The 18,293-nt window shown below is 38.9% G+C and overlaps 1 protein-coding gene across 1 annotated transcript; it reads right to left on the reverse strand.

The window, feature by feature from the left end:
* Window positions 1-299: 299 nt before the first annotated feature.
* On the reverse strand, window positions 300-12,445 carry LOC150045877 (prostaglandin-E(2) 9-reductase-like). Its single transcript, XM_090318823.1, has 9 exons — window positions 12,290-12,445; window positions 8,861-9,028; window positions 7,761-7,877; window positions 5,431-5,508; window positions 4,970-5,092; window positions 4,599-4,708; window positions 4,186-4,351; window positions 1,236-1,318; window positions 300-353 (listed from the first exon to the last, which is right to left on the reverse strand). Exons 1-9 carry the CDS (start codon window positions 12,371-12,373, stop codon window positions 311-313), a joined length of 972 nt encoding a protein of 323 aa, XP_090174949.1. The 5' UTR covers window positions 12,374-12,445; the 3' UTR covers window positions 300-310.
* Between the last annotated feature and the right edge of the window lie 5,848 nt (window positions 12,446-18,293).

Here is an 18,293-nt window from a genome sequence, read left to right on the forward strand (position 1 = left end):
TCCACCCTAGATAGATCTACAGCATGACTATTTTTCATGTCCACATCTGCCCATTACGTCTAGGTAAATGAAATATTGAGGATTAAGCAGTCAGAAAGAAACAAAGCATTCAAATAATAGAAGCAGTACTATGTAGGATGAAAGAAAAGCCTTTATTTTATTTTTCAGAATGTGGCAAGAATTTAGTGTCTTCCCTTCTAGACCTCCAGCTGAGTGTGAAAGGATGGATGCCATAGGGTACCAGATACCAATTCTGTGTCTTCCAGACAACCAGAGTCATGCATAAGCAGGGGCTTATGAAGTCTTCACATTAATACTCATCATGAAAAGGAAAATCTGGGTGTCCAGCTAAGCTGAAATTGGAACACAACACATAATATGAGTCTGATGATTCCATTTATAAGGTGGAAAAGCAAGTTCTCTATATGTTTTGCCATTTATTTCTACTATGAAATTTAATTCATACAAGCAGAAGGAATTGATTCTCTTGTTTGTCCTCTTTTGTGATGTCCATCCTTTCTTGGTTTCTATGACTTCAGAGTTATAAGAGGAAGAGTGATGACTGGCTTGTCCTCTGTAAATTCTTTCCTTCATTGGGGCTATAGTCTCCAGATTCTGTCCTCTGTGATCTAAAACACTTTCCATTCTCTGATTGGGCTCTCCAAATTTCAGAAGCTAAAATGAGCACTTTCTATTGACCATGCTAAGATCCGCTGTTTCCTAGACAAAAGCAGTGTCTGAGTACTGAAAAAATGTATCATTACAAAAAAGGAAGCAAGAGATCATAAAAAGTATCAAAGTCAATAAATTGACAGGATCTAACAAACAATTCCATGTAGAATACATGCTAGTCTCTAATTTGAATTACAAGAATAATGGAGGCATCCCTAATATGATAAGAAATGGAGAGAAAAGGACAATTTCCTTTGAGACACACACAGTTCTAAGTGTGCTTGGAGTATCCAAACACTGCATAGAATAAAGATGCCTCCTTAGAAGTGTAGTTTCAGCGAGGATGATCTAGAAAGTTCCATGAGAAGTGAAGAGAGGCATGTGGTCTCTGCTCCCACTCACAGAACAGAGTTCTGGATAAAGTCTGGGAAGAGAATTCCCCAAAATTCCTGTCTCCTCCAAACTGTCCTCTTTCTTCCACATATTGAGCTAACTTTTAACACATATGTTATATTCCTCCTCAGAATATAAATTGAGGCAACATATTTAACAAGATTACTTACTACGTGGCAGTATTGTAGCGGAAATTTCTGTTTAGGCCATCTATAGCTTTCATGTCCTCTGATGTCAACTGGAAATCAAACACCTATTGCAGAAATAGAATTTTTTAAATTATGTTCATACTGTGTGTCGGCAGTCTTAAGTCCAAGTGATACAGAGGCAAAATATGAGAGTTAAAAAGATCCCAAAGTTTTGTGAAGATATCAAGCAAAGCACTCATATTTAAAAAAAACAATTTTAAAAAACCATATTAAAAAACTAAGAGAAATCTAAGTTTTTATACACTACTCTAAAACTGCATAACACTACAGAAAAAAGGAGCTCTCCAACTGGAGTAAAAGCAAAGCTGAAATTACTCAAACATGGGCATAGATGAACTTTAATAACTGTAATAACTGTGTGTGACCTTAAGCTGTCCCTGCAGACTTACCCATGTAATTGACAAAATTTCACATAGAATTGATCAAAAAAAAAATTTAAAAACCACTTCCAGATGAGTTAAGCACTGAATTAGAAGAAAAAAGCCGCAACACTTATACAGAGTCCAGCAGTAAACTAATGTATGCTGTCAAGATGTAATTTGTAAAGCATTCACAAAGAAAGGTATCAAGTTTATTACACTGAGTTAAAATTTGTTCATAATGTGAGCATCCTCCACTTGTGAGCTTTTTTAAAAATTAGTATCTATAATAGACAACTGTAGTTGATTAGAAAAAATATAATCCCCAATATTTTACAAGTGCCTATAGCCACTATCAACATTCTTTTTTACTTGAACATGGGGCTTGAACTTGGTGCCTGGGTTCTGTCCTTGAGCTTTTCTTGCCCAAGATTAGCAGTCTACCACTTTGAGCCACAACACTACCTCTAATTCTTTGCTGGCTAAGTGGCAATAAGATTCTCATGGATGTTTCCTGCCCACACTTGCTTCCAGCCACCATCCTCAGATCTCAGACTCCTGAATGACTACGATTACAGGCATGAGCCACCAGCACCCAGACTCTTACTCTTTTAAGAAGTAGTCCCTACTATCCCCTAAATCCAGTCTGGCCTATAACTTACATTTTTCTCAAATAGAATTTGTTAGAAACAATGCTGTGCAAGTCCAGAGCTACAACAGAAATACTGTTTAAGTCTGTGTAGAGGGAATCAGCCATGAAATGAGGTGAAGCCTGGACTAGTTGGCTAACGAATAGACAGATAGACAGATATAGGTATAGATATAAACATATGGAAGAAACATCATTTGATCTTCCAGTTTGTTCTACTGTTGGCATTATCCATTCAGCAACCTGATGCAGATGACTTCGTTTTCTTGTAGATTCATGAGAAATTAACTACAGATATAAGAGGGAGGCCACACCAGAATAAAAGAAATATTCAAGTAAATCTGTATTTACTGTTACTCTTAACCTTCATGAGTAACAAATTGGAGATACCAGGACTTTAACCCTTGGGCCTCACATTGACCCAGCTTGCATTATGGGTCTATCACTTGAGTCATTCCTCCAGCCATGATTTTTACCAGTTATTTCAGAGATCGAGTCTCATGGACTTTTCTGTATTGGCAAGCTACAATTGATGAGTCTCCAGATCATCTGAGTAGCTAAGATTGCAGGAATGAGCCACCCACACCTGACTCACAAATGATTTCTTAGTTAAACTACTATGTTACAGTTTTAAGTAAGCAAGCTGTGGGTATGGTTTTCTAAATAGCTGCCTCTCATGGTTGAATAATTTGTCTCATACTTAATAGTAAGACAGTCAACCTCTATAATTGGGCATAGACTTGAACGAGCACTTGACAAAAAGAGAAAATCAAGTTTATGTATATGAAACTGTAGGTGTATTCAAGGAAATTCAAAATAAAACTACACAATCCAATTCTTGCATTTCAAAAAAGGAGAAAAGGAGTGAAATAAGCCAGACTCAAAGGAACATAGGCTCAATGGTTTCCCTCATTTGTAATAATCAGTACAAACCTTGGACTCTCCTAGCAGAGAATTACAATAGCTCAAAACCTAGATACATAAGGTCATATAGGATGAGGCTAAATGAAAGGACCTCCAGGATATGGAAATAAGAACTATATAATTTGTGATTGTTGTTCTTAATGTACTATGTTATCTCTTATCTCATTTGTTGTCCCTTGGTTATTCTCATATTGTTACAGTATCTTATCTTGTTACCTGGTATATTGTATGTACGTGTATTTGTTTATTTGAAATAGGAAAGGGAGAAGGGGAAAACAAGGTGAGGTGAAGGGGTGGGGGGAGGGAAATAGGGACAAAAGCATGAGAAGGCATATCAATGGTTGTGAAGTAATGCACCTTCTATCTGGCCAATATAACTGTAACTCTTCTATTAATTACAATAAAAAAATATTCCTAGCCCTGGATAGATAAGAGAAAAAAAGAAGAAAAGGAGTTGTCATTTGCATAGGGTTCCATAGAGCACTGCTGACTTACGCTCACAGCAAAATCTGTTTTCTGGCCAGTCCTGATTCTGTCCAACCTTCTTGTCTTTCCTGTCACTTGGATAGAAGAAAAACATGTTTAAAAAAAAAATGACCTTGTAAGGCTGGGAATTTGGCCTAGTGGTAGAGTGTTTGCCTAGTATGCACCAAGACCCGGGTTTGATTCCTCAGTGCCACATACACAGAAAAAGCCAGAAGTGGTGCTGTGGCTCTAGTGGTAAAGCTCTGGCCTTGAAAAAGACTAAGAACAGGCCCTGAATTCAAGCAAAAAAAAAAAAATGACCTTGGACCACATATGTGTCAGTAGTAACACAGCAGTAACACCTGTCCTGAGGTCTCACAGTGAAGCACAAGTGATCCAGTTGTCACGTAGTAACACAGCAGTGGACTCCTCACACCTGTCCTGAGGTCTCACAGTGAAGCACAAGTGATGCGGTTATCACGTAGCATCCATCCTGCCACACACCCTTCATCACCTGCATGTTCTCTTTGATCCGCTTCTCGTTGAAACTCTTGGCCAGGACCACAAGCCCTCTCTGCAGCAGGTAGCGAAGGGAAATCAGGGCTGGAGTTCGCTGGTGCTTTTTCGCAATGGCAGCCAGAACTGGGTCTTCCAAGAGAACTGGGGAGCTCTGGTCCACCCTGGAAGGAGAGGCCGAGGCTGGACTCCAGAAGCTGTGTATGCCCTTTGTTCAGAGGGATCGCCAGAACAGACTCTGGAGTCCATGGTAGTATCTCAACTGTGCCCATCCCCCAGAACCAGGCAAGTAAATTCTCCCCTCTGACTAACCAAGTGCAGACTCAACTCTAGAAACCCTGAGTATTGTAGGCCTGAAAATGCTCCATCAACTCTGGTGGGTTGTGTAAACTCCCTGTTTTTCTTTATTACCATCTTGAATCTCGAGACGTTCCCAGAACACAATAGCCAACCATAACGATGTCTTTTGACTTGCAGAAATCCAGCAGTTTGCTCTGGTTAAGGTAAGGATGGCATTCTACCTGGACATGGATGAGACAAAAAGTTATCAGATTATATGAAGTCTTCCTATTAATATGAAAGGTAAATGTCTATGGCAAATAAGTTGAATTAAGAAAAAGCTGTGTACCATGAAATGTAAAGTGAAAGATTAAAGCAGCCATTTGTTTTTAATGGCACTCTCATAGGAAGGAAGAACGGAAGGAAGGAAAGAAGGAAGGAAGGAAGAAAGAAAGGGAAGAAAGGAAGGGAAGGAAGGACATAAATAGATGAAGGACACTCACCTGATTGCAGACAGGCTTGTACTTGAGTCCTGGCTTGTTCAGGATCCTCTCCAGCTGTCTGCGATTAAAGTTGGACACGCCGATGGATTTAGTCAACCCTGCATCTTTACACTTCTCCATGGCCTAGGGAGAGAATCAGAACAATTGCTTGTATAGCTATCTTCAAATCAAGATGTGTTCCAACAAGTGCTAAAAGGATGCTAATGCTATGGATTCTCTAAAAGAGGACAAATGTCAAGTAAGTGAAGGAGATAGAGAATGTAAGAGAGAATTCTTGGTGTTCTATTTAGGAAAAGAAAAAAACAGGAGAGTCTCCAATGATGAATACTTTCTCTCACCACTCCACCAAAGCATCTCTTTGGAGGGGCACAATTCTCTAGATCCAGCCTTGAAAAACCAATCCTGTGCTCATAGGTGAAATCAGAGCTAAATTCCTTTCCCAGAGCCCTCCAAAGACTCACTTCCCATGTGTCACAGAGATCCACTGTGTCAAATAATAGTTTTCCATTTTCATCACGTGGCAGCATTTTGTCTCCAGGCTGGAAAAGAGATAGTCATTTAAGGGATTGCATCAAACAGCATTCATTTAAGGGATTGCTAGGATTCATCACACTGTTAAGAAACTTTGGACTGGGCCAAAAAACACTCATGAAATAGGTAAAAATAACACTTAGATATTTATAATTGAAAAAATATTTTCTATTTGAAATAGTAGACATGGCCTTCAGGGATAGGATTTAATCCTTTATACCTTTTATATGTTTAGTAATGATTTCCAAAGATACGATATGATCTAATTTATGTTACTTTTGTCAGTCCCTATATTTTCCTCAGGTGGCACGTGGTGAATGCCTCTCCTTGGTAAAGACAATAATTACATGGCCTTGATATATAGCAAGGATATACTCAGGATCTAAAACAAAACCCCCTTAGACACATGTGGGCCCAAGGACACAAGTATGAATCAAACAGTGCAATCAAAATTTCTTCAACAGTAAAGCAGATGTTGGAAAAATCAAAGTTATTTTTGTTTTACTGACCCACAGCAACTGATTAGATAAGAGTGCATAAATCTATTGGAATGGAGATCTGAGAGACAGAGAAGACCATTTCCAAGAACAAGAACTGCTAACCTTAGCTTTAGATTTCTTACTTATGTAATTCAATAACTTTTATTAGAAATACTTTTATGACAATGTAGTTTTCCATAACTTTACAACAAGACTTCTATATAATGTAGTGCCATCTAAAACTCCATCAAAAAGATGATGGAGGTAGTTTTGTTTTGTTTTGGTTGGCAGGTCCTGGGCCTTGAACTCAGGGCTTTATGCTCAAGACTAGCTCTCTACCACTTAAGCCATAGTGTCGCTTGAAGCTTTTTCTGAGAAGCTTAATGGAGATAAGAGTCTCATGGACTTTCCTTCTGGGGCTGGCTTCAAACCATGATCCTCGGATCTCTGCTTCCTGAGTAGCTAAGATGCCAGGCACCAGCCATTGGTGCTGGGCTATTTATGGTAGTTTTATTGATCACCGTTTCAAGAAACTAGGTCTGTGAACATGACTGAAAGACAAAGGAAAGAGTGACTATGGAGAGTGATAGATTCCAGACTCATATTAATGAGAAATAAGGAACCAGGGAGTCAGGGATTCAAACCGGAAGGCCCAGAGGGACCTAAAGCCTGCCTGAGATGATTCAGGGAAAGAAAATGTTCTATGGTCTCTATGGTCATTAACCTTTTAGCTGCAATAAGATAAACAAGGTCAGAACGCCCTGAGGAAAGTTTGTTTATGTTACACAAAATTGCAAAGCTAACCACAAAACTTTGCTTCTATAACTGCTTGCTTGTTTCTTGCTTAGGCAGAATCTGACTGGCAACCTGAACGTAGTTTTTATTTTTACCTTTATTAAAACCAACCCCACTGAGGCTCAGGGCTGTTCTCATCAAATACTGGGGAGCAATAGCTTTGTAACTAATAAAAGATTCCTATCCCAATTGTCAGAGTGTTGGTGTCTGCTTTGGAATTTGGGGGATACTTCAGAGAGTATGGCTTGAGCATGGCTGCTGCTATATTTTCAAGGTCCTGAGGCATCGACTTTAATGTTCAATTCTTTTCCCTATGAAAATCCAACTACTTTCGGCTTCAGTGTTTTGTGCTATACTTACAGTGCCATCATTCACGATAATATTTTGATTTCATGGTAATCACAGAGAGCTTCTAACCTTTATGTCTCTGAAGATAGATATTAGTGGAAGTAGGTTTAGCAGTTTGGATTCTGATTTCTCTTTGTTTGAAACTCACTGTTAGCTAAGAATATTTAGTACAACTGGCCCTTTCAAAAGGGATTGAACAGAGGCTGAATTGGAGACAATCTCCTACTCTTCATTGTGCAAGTTTCTCTAATCACAACTTGGATTTTCTCTTGGTTTCCATGAGCTATATCTTCATTATAATAGAAGGCTCACTTTCAAGTGTATTAGCTTTCTAGAAAGAGAAATAACGATTGTCTGAATAACTTTGCCTTGCTCACATTGACAGCAGCCAAATGTGAGAAACAAATTAAACATACCTTCTAATTTAAAAAAAAAAACTCTTTTCTCATAGAGGCAAGAAATAAAAATTCAAAAATGAGGCGTTTAGAAAAATCACTCAAAGGAAATCAGGAATTACTATTCAGAATTTCCTTCAGCATAATAATGTATACATCCACTGAACAAAGTCGGAATTCAACCGTCCAAGGAACTGAGGGACGTGTTGACACCACTGCTCGTCTGGAACACACACTGTTTACCTGCAAAGGCATCGGGAAGTGGATAATGAAAAGGTCCACATAGTCCAACTGAAGTCTCTTCAACGATATTTCCAAGCTAGATTGGACCAACTCTGGACGACAGAAAGTGGGCCACAGCTGCAGAGGTTAAAGGAAGCAATTACTATGTTAGCCAATTCTGTTACTTTGACTCAATTAATATAGAAACATTTTGTACTGGTTCGGGTCAATAGAAAACACAGCAGAAACACACTTCCTTCTTCTGTTTCCACTCACCTATCTCACACATACAGACTTTATTACCTGTTTGGGTTTTGCCAGTACATCTATTGAACTCAAAATGAGGTTCATTAGGAAATAAAGATTTTTAAAAAATAATGCCCATTATCTGAAATATGTGTGAGCTTACAGAGTAGTTGTACACAACATTTGCCCAAATACCTAATCTATTCAAATAAATAAGCAAAATTAGTACTCCTTTTGTATACTTAATTTACAGTTGAAGAGAAAAACTATATGTTAATATGTCCTGAACAATACTGAAAGAACTTTAGCTATACTATTTAACATAAAAAGTTGTCTCTTATATTGCTCTCTCTTATTGACAATGTGAAGACTGAAATTTAGAATAAGAGATTTTAGAAAATGACTAATGAGATAAGAAAAGATATAACCTGATCAGTTCTGTCTGATTTTATCATCTGAAATTCAGAACACTAATTTCACATTGAAGTCGGAAATGTAGACACCTATCAAATAATGATATCATCTTTACCAGGCTTGGATCATAATTTTACTATACAAATGTATGCTAGCAAAAGTTGCACTAATTTACTGAGCTACTATTGACCCAAATGCATAGTCATTTCTTATTTTAATATGTGTGTGTATACTTAAGTAGTTGTAAAAAGAAGTTACTATATTTATTATTTTAAATAGTTGTATAAAGAAGTTGCCATTCCACAAAGCAGTTTATGAATACAATGCATCTTCAATTCTATTGTATTTCTCTATAATAATAATCAATATAAACATAACTAATTAAACTATAAATATATAATATACTATATTATATAAATGCAATAATGATAAATATGCAACAGCAGCCCATGTAGCATTACCTTTGTAGTATAGAATATGTCTTCTCTCTTCACAGTGCCATCTGCAATCTTACTTCTAATGGCCAATCCTACCTCCTCTTCTACTTGATACGAATAAGCAGAGTCAATATGGCGAAACCCAGCATCTATGGCATGTTTTGTGGCTTCCAGAACTGCACTCATAGGAACCTAGAAAAATAACCAAAAGTAGCATTTGGGTAGGGGATAAGAGATATTTCAAACACGGGCACTGCCTTCTCAGGAGTCTTTTCCTCATGTCTTGGGTTAGTTCAAGGTCATCCTGTGAACAGTTGCAGTACTGATCAATCATTAGTTTATCACTGGCATTGGAGATCACCCCTATGTTTTCTGCAAAGACTCACCAGCCTAATCATACAGTTATAGCCATGGCTGTTATTTCTATGGAGAGGATACAAAGGAAAGTCATTTCAGAAAACAGGATCGGAGGGAGGCGGGAATCACAGAGGAAATCTAGTGCAAAATGTAATGAGCCTTCTGCTGATGCATTCCATTCAGTGCTATGAATCTCACAGCAATCCGTTTTTGAGAAAGAAATACAAATTACCATCAACCACGGAAGCTGTTTACAGACTACATTTCTAGTATTGCCCAAGTGGCTGATTTAATACACATTTTCCAATACCACACACATAAAATTACAGTCTACCAAGAAAATGAGATTTGCACAAACCCTAATATTTAGTGACATAGTTAAAAAAGAATTATCTTCATCATCAGTCAGATCATGGTAAGAAGCCAAATGCTCAGTTTCCAGATTGTATCCATTTGAAAATGAGCACTTCTCTTAAGTCTTCTAGTGGTGTGCAAGTGCTAGTTTTAACTGAAATACGATAAAATTCAGGGGAGAACTCAAATAGTGTAATTCCTTAGAAAGGCAAAGTTCAGTGAAATAATCACCAAGAAGTGGATACTTGAAAGGGGTGAGGTGGGATCAAGGGGAAAGGGTTAGACAAGTAAAGAGAAGGAGTAGATAAGAATGCAAAGTAGCCGAGAGTAGTGGCTCACACCTGCCATCCAAGCTACTCAGGGGGCTGAGATCTGAGGATCAAGGTTCAAAGCCAGCCCAGGCACAAAAGGACCTGGGACTTATTTCCAATTAACCTCTAGAAAATGGGAAGTGGGACTTGGCTCAAGGGTAGGGCGGTAGCCTTTGAGCTGAAGAGCTCAGGGACAGTGCCCAGGCCAAGTTCAAGCTCCATCATCCACCCAAAAAAAAAAAGTATATGGAACAAAATTAAGAAGAATGGGGGAGAAGTGGGTAGGGGAGAGAGGGGAGAGAACATTGATCAAGATATAGTGCATTCATAAACTGCTTTGTTAAGTGGCAACTCTTTAATACAACTAATTATAGACCAGAAACACACACACACACACACACACACACACACACACACACACACACACACACACACACACACACACACACACACACACACACACACACACCCAGAGTAAAAGAAGAAGGAAGGAAAGAAGAGAGGGAAGGAGGGGGAGAAATGGGAGAGGTTGGAAGGAGCTGTGGCTAAATAAAAGGGGTGAGGAGAGGAATAAAAGGTATGCATCCTTACTGGTCTGTAACATATTGTAAACACAATATATGTGGAAGGGGGGGTTTGCTCTGGGATTTGAACTCAGAGTACTACCTGAGAATTTTGTTTGCCATGAGAGCCACAGCTCCACTTCCAACTTTTTGGTGCTTAATTAGGGCAGACTTTCCTGCCCTAGCTGGCTTTGAACCAAGACACTCAGATCCCGGCCTCCTATATAGCTAAACTACAGTCATGAACCACGGGCATCTAGCATAAGCATATAACCTTTTTAAAGGCATTGAGAAACCAAATACTCAAATGATTCACTTTGTTGCAATATGTGTCTTATGGTAGTAATCTGGAAGTAAAGTATAATTTTAAAAAGTATACTGTCTCCAAAAAAAAAATATATATATATATGTAAGAAACCAAACTATCCTGAAAAGACTTTGCAAAGGAAGTACCCTCTTTCAGAATAATTAAACCCACTTTCTTTAGAAAAGATTATAATTACTGTGACTATAGATGCAGTATGTTCTTCCATACCTTCCTGCATGCCAATTTGTAATGTGAAGTAAAAAGACCTACCAAAGATCTTCAAAATGCCTCCCTGGATATTCTCTCTTTCTGTGTTCTGTATGAGAAAAATGAGATCCACTGAAGTTTTAATTAGCCCATATCACATAATGAGCAATCTTTGGACACTACTGGAATGAAAATATTTTTCAGTCTGCATTCACTTGCAGATATTTATATTGGATACCTCATTCAGTGGACACAGCGATCCAACTCTCATTTTGATTCAAATTCATTGTTTATGAACCCAGATCCAGAATTCAGATTTGCTTCTAAATTCTGTTAGTTAGCCCCCCAAAATAATATTATACTTTTCTATCAGGGAAATTTACCAAAAGTGAGACTCATAAATAGCCCAGGTCCAGTAATTTCTGTCACTCTGAGCAGAATCTAATATTCTGTTGTTGTTTCTTTTTTCCATGCATCAGTTCTCCAGTGCTTTCTGGATCATGTCTAAGTGTAGGAACCTGTAAATCCTGAGCCCTGAGATCTAATAAAGAGAATTGGAATGCCATTCTCTTACTCTCAGAAAGCTGAGAGTGCCACAAGAAAGATCAATCACTCAGGATTACAGAGACCCAAGGTCTACCCTACGTGTAAATTAGAGTCTAAATTTCCTTGGACCTTGGAGTTAGGTGAAGGCCAATACAAATTGTTATTTGTTGCTTTGCTCCACTTTGTAAGATAAGGAAATCACTTATCTTGAGATTATTTCACTTGCCTGTATCTGTAACTTCAAAGAGATTGCTACCTTACTTTCTGCATATACTCCTCTGTCTGATAATCAATAATGACCCTGTTAACAGGATCTTGGGCAGTCTGTGGCTGGCAAGAGGCACAAGCCTATTGGTTCCCCCCAAAACCAATTCCACAGTCAAGTTTCCATCACTGTGTTGTTCTTGGTCGCAGCTAGATAAAATGCTTGTGGCAGTCTGTAATATCTACGGATTCAAGAGTTCTTAAACTATAGAACTAAACAAAGGAACAATCCTGCTGCCATGCAAATCTAAAAAGTGACCACCAGCAATATCCTTGACTGCTAAGTAGCATCTCTGCCCCCATGAAATGGAACAGACTGGAAGACAAAGAAGAGAAAGCCAGAACATTCAGTGAGGATTGTATGACCCCACCATAAATGCACAGGATCTCTGCAACTTTCTTCTTCAAGCCTGGAGACACAGACAGACAGGCAAATGTGTCCTCCAAACCACACCCGAAACCAGACCTGAAAATTCAGGTCAGCTTCTACTCATCCTCCACTTATTTTTTCATACAACCTTAAGCCAAAAGACAGTAATGTTACCTTCTCAGGTGGAGCTGTGCCAAATCCCAGGGCAGGGACAAAATTACCATCATTGAGGGCTACCCGCTGAGTTTTGTGATCCATAACTTTCCTCTCCTTTGTCTCAACAGGCACAGATCATTTCTTCTTGCCTTCATAGATTATGGGGAAAACAAATGGAACAACTTACTAAATATCTGTTCAAAGGTTGACCCGTCACATGCAAGTAGGAGGAGAATAAAAGTGTCTCATGGAGAGAGAGAAGAATTAGAGATTTTGTTTACATTTTCTTGCAAGCAAATGAATTACCCTAATCATAATGAAACTGCTACATTTTGCAGAAGAGGTTTTATTCACAGCCTGCCTATCATGTTTAAAATTGCTAGAAGAGGTTTAGTAAATAACTATTTGATCATAGATTGGGCTAACTAAACTCTCCAGCTATCAACAAGTTTGATAAAATCTGGCTAATACTGCCTCAGGGTTACCCAGAAGTCCTCATAGTAGAGTCTTTTTTTTTTTCCTGCCCAGGACCTGAAATTAAGAACTCTTTTGAACTAGCAAATGCCTGAGGAATTTATGTTTCCAGTCTAAGTGGCTGGGATTGGGTGAGGGGGATTGTACTGCAGCGAAGTCAACAGATTCAAGGTTCTTGAAAGATACTTAGTTTTTCATAGTGGCAAACAAAAGGCTAATCAAAAGGTCGACATCAGGGAGGGTTTGTCTGCTGTGGATCACCATGGAACACTTGTCTGGTGTTAAAATACTCAAGTTTGAATGTAAGCTGATCAGATGTGACTCTGGAAACAGAAGCCCATTTTATTTTCTGCTGTTGGCAACAGGTTTTGAATTCGTTTATTGCTATATCATTGAGCCATGATTCTAGCACTGGTTATTTATTGTTGTTGTTTGTTATTGTTATTTTTTAAAAATTTTACCTTTTTTTAGGGGTCTGGAGTTTGGCCTAGTGGTAGAGTGCTTGCCTAGCATGCACGAAGCCCTGGGTTCGATTCCTCAGTATGACATACACAGAAAATGCCAGAAGTGGTGCTGTGGCTCAAGTAGTAGAACACTAGCCTTGAACAAAAGTGTTCAAGGACAGTGTGCAGACTCTGAGTTGAAGCCTCAGGACTAGAAAAAAAAAAACTCTGTACCTTATTGTAAATATTTTGTAATAACTTTCGCTCAAAAATTCTCTTTAAGGAGAATTTTTCTTTCAACATGCTAGTTTATGAATACAAAGCATCTTTTTATCGTATTTTATTGCTGGATAATTAGAGGGGTTAGTTACATTCATCAGATAATGGGTGCATTCCTTCTCAAACCTTGATACCCCTTCTCATGTTTTTGTCCCCCTTTCCTTCTCCCTACCCCCACCCAGTCATCTTGTTTTCCCCTCCCCTTCCCTATTTCAAATAAACCAATAAATGTGTATATAGTATACCAGGTGACAAATTTGGATACAGCAACAACATGAGATTAACTATAAGGGAAAAAAAACAACTTCACATAGTACATCACAAAGATAAACCTCTTGTTTCCATATCCTAGAGTTCATTTCATTTACTCTCATCCTGTATGACCATGTGTACATAATTTTTGAGCTATTGTGATCCTCTGTTAGGAGAATCCTAGATGTGTACTAATTATTATAAATGAGGGAAATCACTGAGCCTATGTTCCTTTGAGTCTGGCTTACTTCACTTAGTATGATTTTTTCCAAATCTTTCCATTTCCTTATGAATGGGGCGATGTCATTCTTTCTGTCAGCAGCATAGAATTCCATTGTGTATAAGTACCACACGTTGGTCCAATCATCTACTGAGGGGCATCTGGGTTGGTTCCATATCTTAGCTGTGGTAAATGATGCGGCAATGAACATCGCTGTGCTAGTAGCTTTAGTATGCCTTTTTCTTAACATTTGAGTAAATGCCATGGAGTGGAATTGCTGGGTCATAGGGGAGCTCTATGTTTAGTGTTTTGAGGAATCACCATATTGCTTTCTAGAATGGTCCAACAAGTTTACACTCCCACCAACAGTGCAGTAACATCCCTCCTGGCCACATCCCCACCAGCATCTGTTGCTATTAGATTTCTTGAGGTGAAATCTCAAAGTTGTTTTGATTTGCATTTCTTCATGTAGCTCTAAGCCATTTTTATTTTCTCTTCAGAGAAGTCTCTAAGTCTTTAAACCACCTTTTAATGGGATGGTTGTTTCTTGGAGGATTTTTTTGAGATATTCGATTTTTTTGAGCTGTAGGTAGATTTTAGATAGGAGGCCCTCTTCTGTTGTATGGCTAGTGAAGATCTTCTCCCACACTGGAGGCTTTCTAATTAACTTGCTAGCTATGTTCTTTACCGTACAGAAGCTCTGCAGTTTAATGCAGTCCCATTTATCCAAACTTTCTTTGATTTATTGTGTCTCTGGATCTTTACTAAGAAAGTTTTGACTGTGCCAAGGAATCCTAGTGTATCTCCTATCCCTTTCTGTAAAGTTTTCAGGGTATCTGCTTTTACCTCAAGGTCTTTGATCCATTTGGAATTAATTCTGGTGGAGGGTAAATTCAGTTTTCTACAGGTGCTTAACCAGTTCTGCCAGCCAATTCAACCAATTGTTGAAGAGGCCATCTTTCTTCTGTCCTACTTTTTGGCTCCCTTATCAAAGATTAGGTGTTCATAGGTCTGCGGGTTGATTTCTGGGTCTTCTGTTCTATCCCATTGGTCCTCAGGCCTGTTCTTGTGCCAGTGTCAAGCTGTTTTGATTGCTGTAGCTCTGTAATAGAGTCTGAAGTTAATACAATGCCTCTTAATCAGTGTCCCATCTTCCATTATGTCCCTTTCTCTCATCTTGCTCCACTCATCCCCTCAAGTTCTGTGGTTTCATTTCCACAGAGGTACATTGAATGTGTGTGTGTAAATATGCGTAAAATAATCTGGTTTTTTTGATACAAAATAATTGTCATTGTGGTATAAAAAGAAGTAGCCTTTTCTATCAAACTGAAGTGCTTTGGTTTTGTATGGCGATTTTTTGTGTGCTGAAATTTTCTGAAATTATTGGCTTTTTTAGTTCAATTCTAACTGGTATCTGTGCTGTTTGTAACCAGTAGACAAAGTGGGAGACAGGGCATTTTGGACTGTCATAAAAACCTAGCAACTGCTCTGTCTGCCCTGGCAGGCTGGCCCTGGGTAGAGTAACAGTACTGTACCTGTTTGCATGAAATTGCCCTGAGGAAAATCTCCTGAGTCTGTTATGTGTCTGTTTAGTCACTTCTTACACAGGAGAGTATTGTACAGTTAAAAATAAGCAGTTTTAAACTCACACTGCAAAGGTCATCAGATTTGTATATTAATGAATGCTTCAAGGGATCATTGCATTGCATTAAAAAAGAAATTTAGTTAAAAAGTTTTATAAGGGGGGGGGGGTGGGAGTTTGGCCTAGTGGTTAAAGTGCTTGCCTAGCATGCACGAAGACCTGGGTTCGATTCCTTGGTACCACATATATAAAAAAAAGTTTTATCCATCATCCTTCCAAATGTTCTTCCTCGACATTTATTCATTTGTTGAGGGCTGCCTGTATCCCTGAAACTGTGCTTGACCCACAAATCTTTAGGATTTTACCATATAGAAAAGGACCATATTTTTTGTATTCACAAGGCTTCTGAGAATTGTGAGTGGAAAACAACCTTTATACAAGAAGATAAGTAGTATGTAAGCAAACCCACAAAAATGGATCATCATAAAATACTAAAATAAATGATTAAAGTTATATATATATATATAAAGTTCTTAAGTTTCTTTGGTTTACAATAGGAAAGGGGGTAAATATACCATTAAACCCAATTGTCCCTCACTCCTATCAGTGTTTGACACTTTAAGTTCACTGCTGCAAGCTGTGACCTTCTTACCTTTTCCTTTGCAATCCTCAAAGCTCAGCCTCCTGAGCATGAGCCAATAGCACCCAACTGTAGCTGATTTTTTTTGCCAGTCCTGGGCTTGAGTTCAGGGCCTGAGCACTGTCTTTGGGCTTTCTCAAGGCTAGAACTCTACCACTTGAGCCTCAGCACCACTTCCGGCTTTTTCTATATATGTGGTACCAAGGAATTGAACCCCGGTCTTCGTGCATGCTAGGCAATCACTCTACCACTAGGCCAAACTCCCAGCCCCCCCCCCAACTGTAGCTGATATTTTAAGTACCAAATATTTGGATTTATCACAGGGTTTGAGAAACAGAAATAAAAAAGCTCTGTAGCTCAGGAGTACAACCAGAAGGTAAATGCCATTTTGCTGTGCCTTTGTCCTCATCAATCTGAAGTTACTAAATTAAGAAAATCAGAAACAAATTGTGCTACTGCCAAAAGAAAAGTAAACCAAAGAGTAAATAATGTGGTGGACAAATTCTTGTCACTGACTTGCGATTGCAAAAGAGAACTTGTTTGCCCTGAGCCGAACTCTGCCTTACTCAACTTTTAACAGCATAGGCGTGGCTCAGCATTTTTCTTTTTACGACTTTGCTTTTTTTTTGTGGTTGTTATGTTGTTTTGCTTCTTTTTCTTTTTAATTTACTTCATTGTTACCATTACATATGTGAGGTAATAAATACATTTCCTTCCACATTTTGTCATCTGTTCCCTCATTCTCTCCCATTCCCTCCCTCCCATCTCCACCCACAAGGTGCAGAGTTCACTTTCACCAAAGCCTGGCAGTGCACTCCATGGGGTCACGTCTCTGGGTCTTCCCCTGACTCTCCCACAGAGATGCACATAGTACACCATGTATACACTAAAAAAATACCGTCATTAGAAAAAGAAAAAAATTAAGAACAAGTCTTTTGTTTCCATATCTTTGAAGTTCATTTTAGTATGTGCATTATTTTATACACATATGAAGAGGTGCTTGGGTATTGTACCTTTGTGATTCTGTCCTGTGATTATCCTTTTTTGGTCTCACTATATGTGAATATCTAGAATCCTGTGTAATTTTTTATATCCCAGTGCATTTTAAATCTCACTTCCAGTATCAGGAAGTACATATGCCCTTTGTCTCTCTGATCTTGGCTTATCTCACTCGACATGATTTGTTCTCGTCCCATTCACTTCTCTGCAAATGATGTTATTTTATCTTTCCAGCCAATAGCTCCCCTTTCTGAGACATGAAGCTCCCTCACCTGGGCACAAAAGCTAGAGGACAAGCACTGGCCAACTGAGGACCAAAGCACAAACTCCTCCCTTGAACTCACAGGAGCCCCCTCCCTTCCAAAGTGCACACCCACCCCCAAGGTCCAACTCTACCCTTTCCCTATACTCCTCTGCAGAATAGACAGAGCTTCTCTCAGCTAGCCTGAGGTGAGCATGTTCATAGACACTTGCTAGCCCAGGGACCCAGTGTGGGCTAGTCCAGCTAGTGTGAGCTCTCCCTGGCAAGCGAGGGCCGCCACCTGTTGGGCAAGAAAAAGCCAAGCTCAGACCACAGCCCTGACAATCCCTGAACCCAAATTTGTAAATCTCAGTGAAAGATCACAAGATCCATGTACAATCAAGACGACAAGCCAAATCCAAAAGCCATCTACAAGCCAGGGAAGGACCCCAGGGAGAGATGGAGGACAAAATGACAATTAAAGAAATAGTGACAGAAGCGGCCAATGAAATAAAAGCAGTCAATGAAATGACAAAGAAAATCCAAGACTCCCAAAAGGATATGGTGACCAGAACCAACACAATATACACCTCAGTAAAAGGTTAAATTAGCACTATGAGAACTGGTCTCAGAAGCTTAAAGGTTCAAGTTCCACAATGCAAACCATGGTGGAATCCATAGGTAACAGAATAAGTAAAATGGGAAATAGAACATCAAGAGTCGAGGATAAAAGAAAGGTGCTAGAACAGGAACTCAAAGGTCTGGAAAAGACACTCAGAACCCATCAAAAGGAAATCCAAGAAATCAAATTTACACATAATTGGGACTGACGAGAGGGATGAATTTTACAGTAGAGGTATGTAAAACCTATTCAGTAAAATGATAGCAGAAA

This window comes from Megascapheus bottae, chromosome 26 (genome assembly GCF_031878675.1).
Source record: "Megascapheus bottae isolate mThoBot1 chromosome 26, mThoBot2.hap1, whole genome shotgun sequence".
NCBI classification, from domain to species: domain Eukaryota; kingdom Metazoa; phylum Chordata; class Mammalia; order Rodentia; family Geomyidae; genus Megascapheus; species Megascapheus bottae.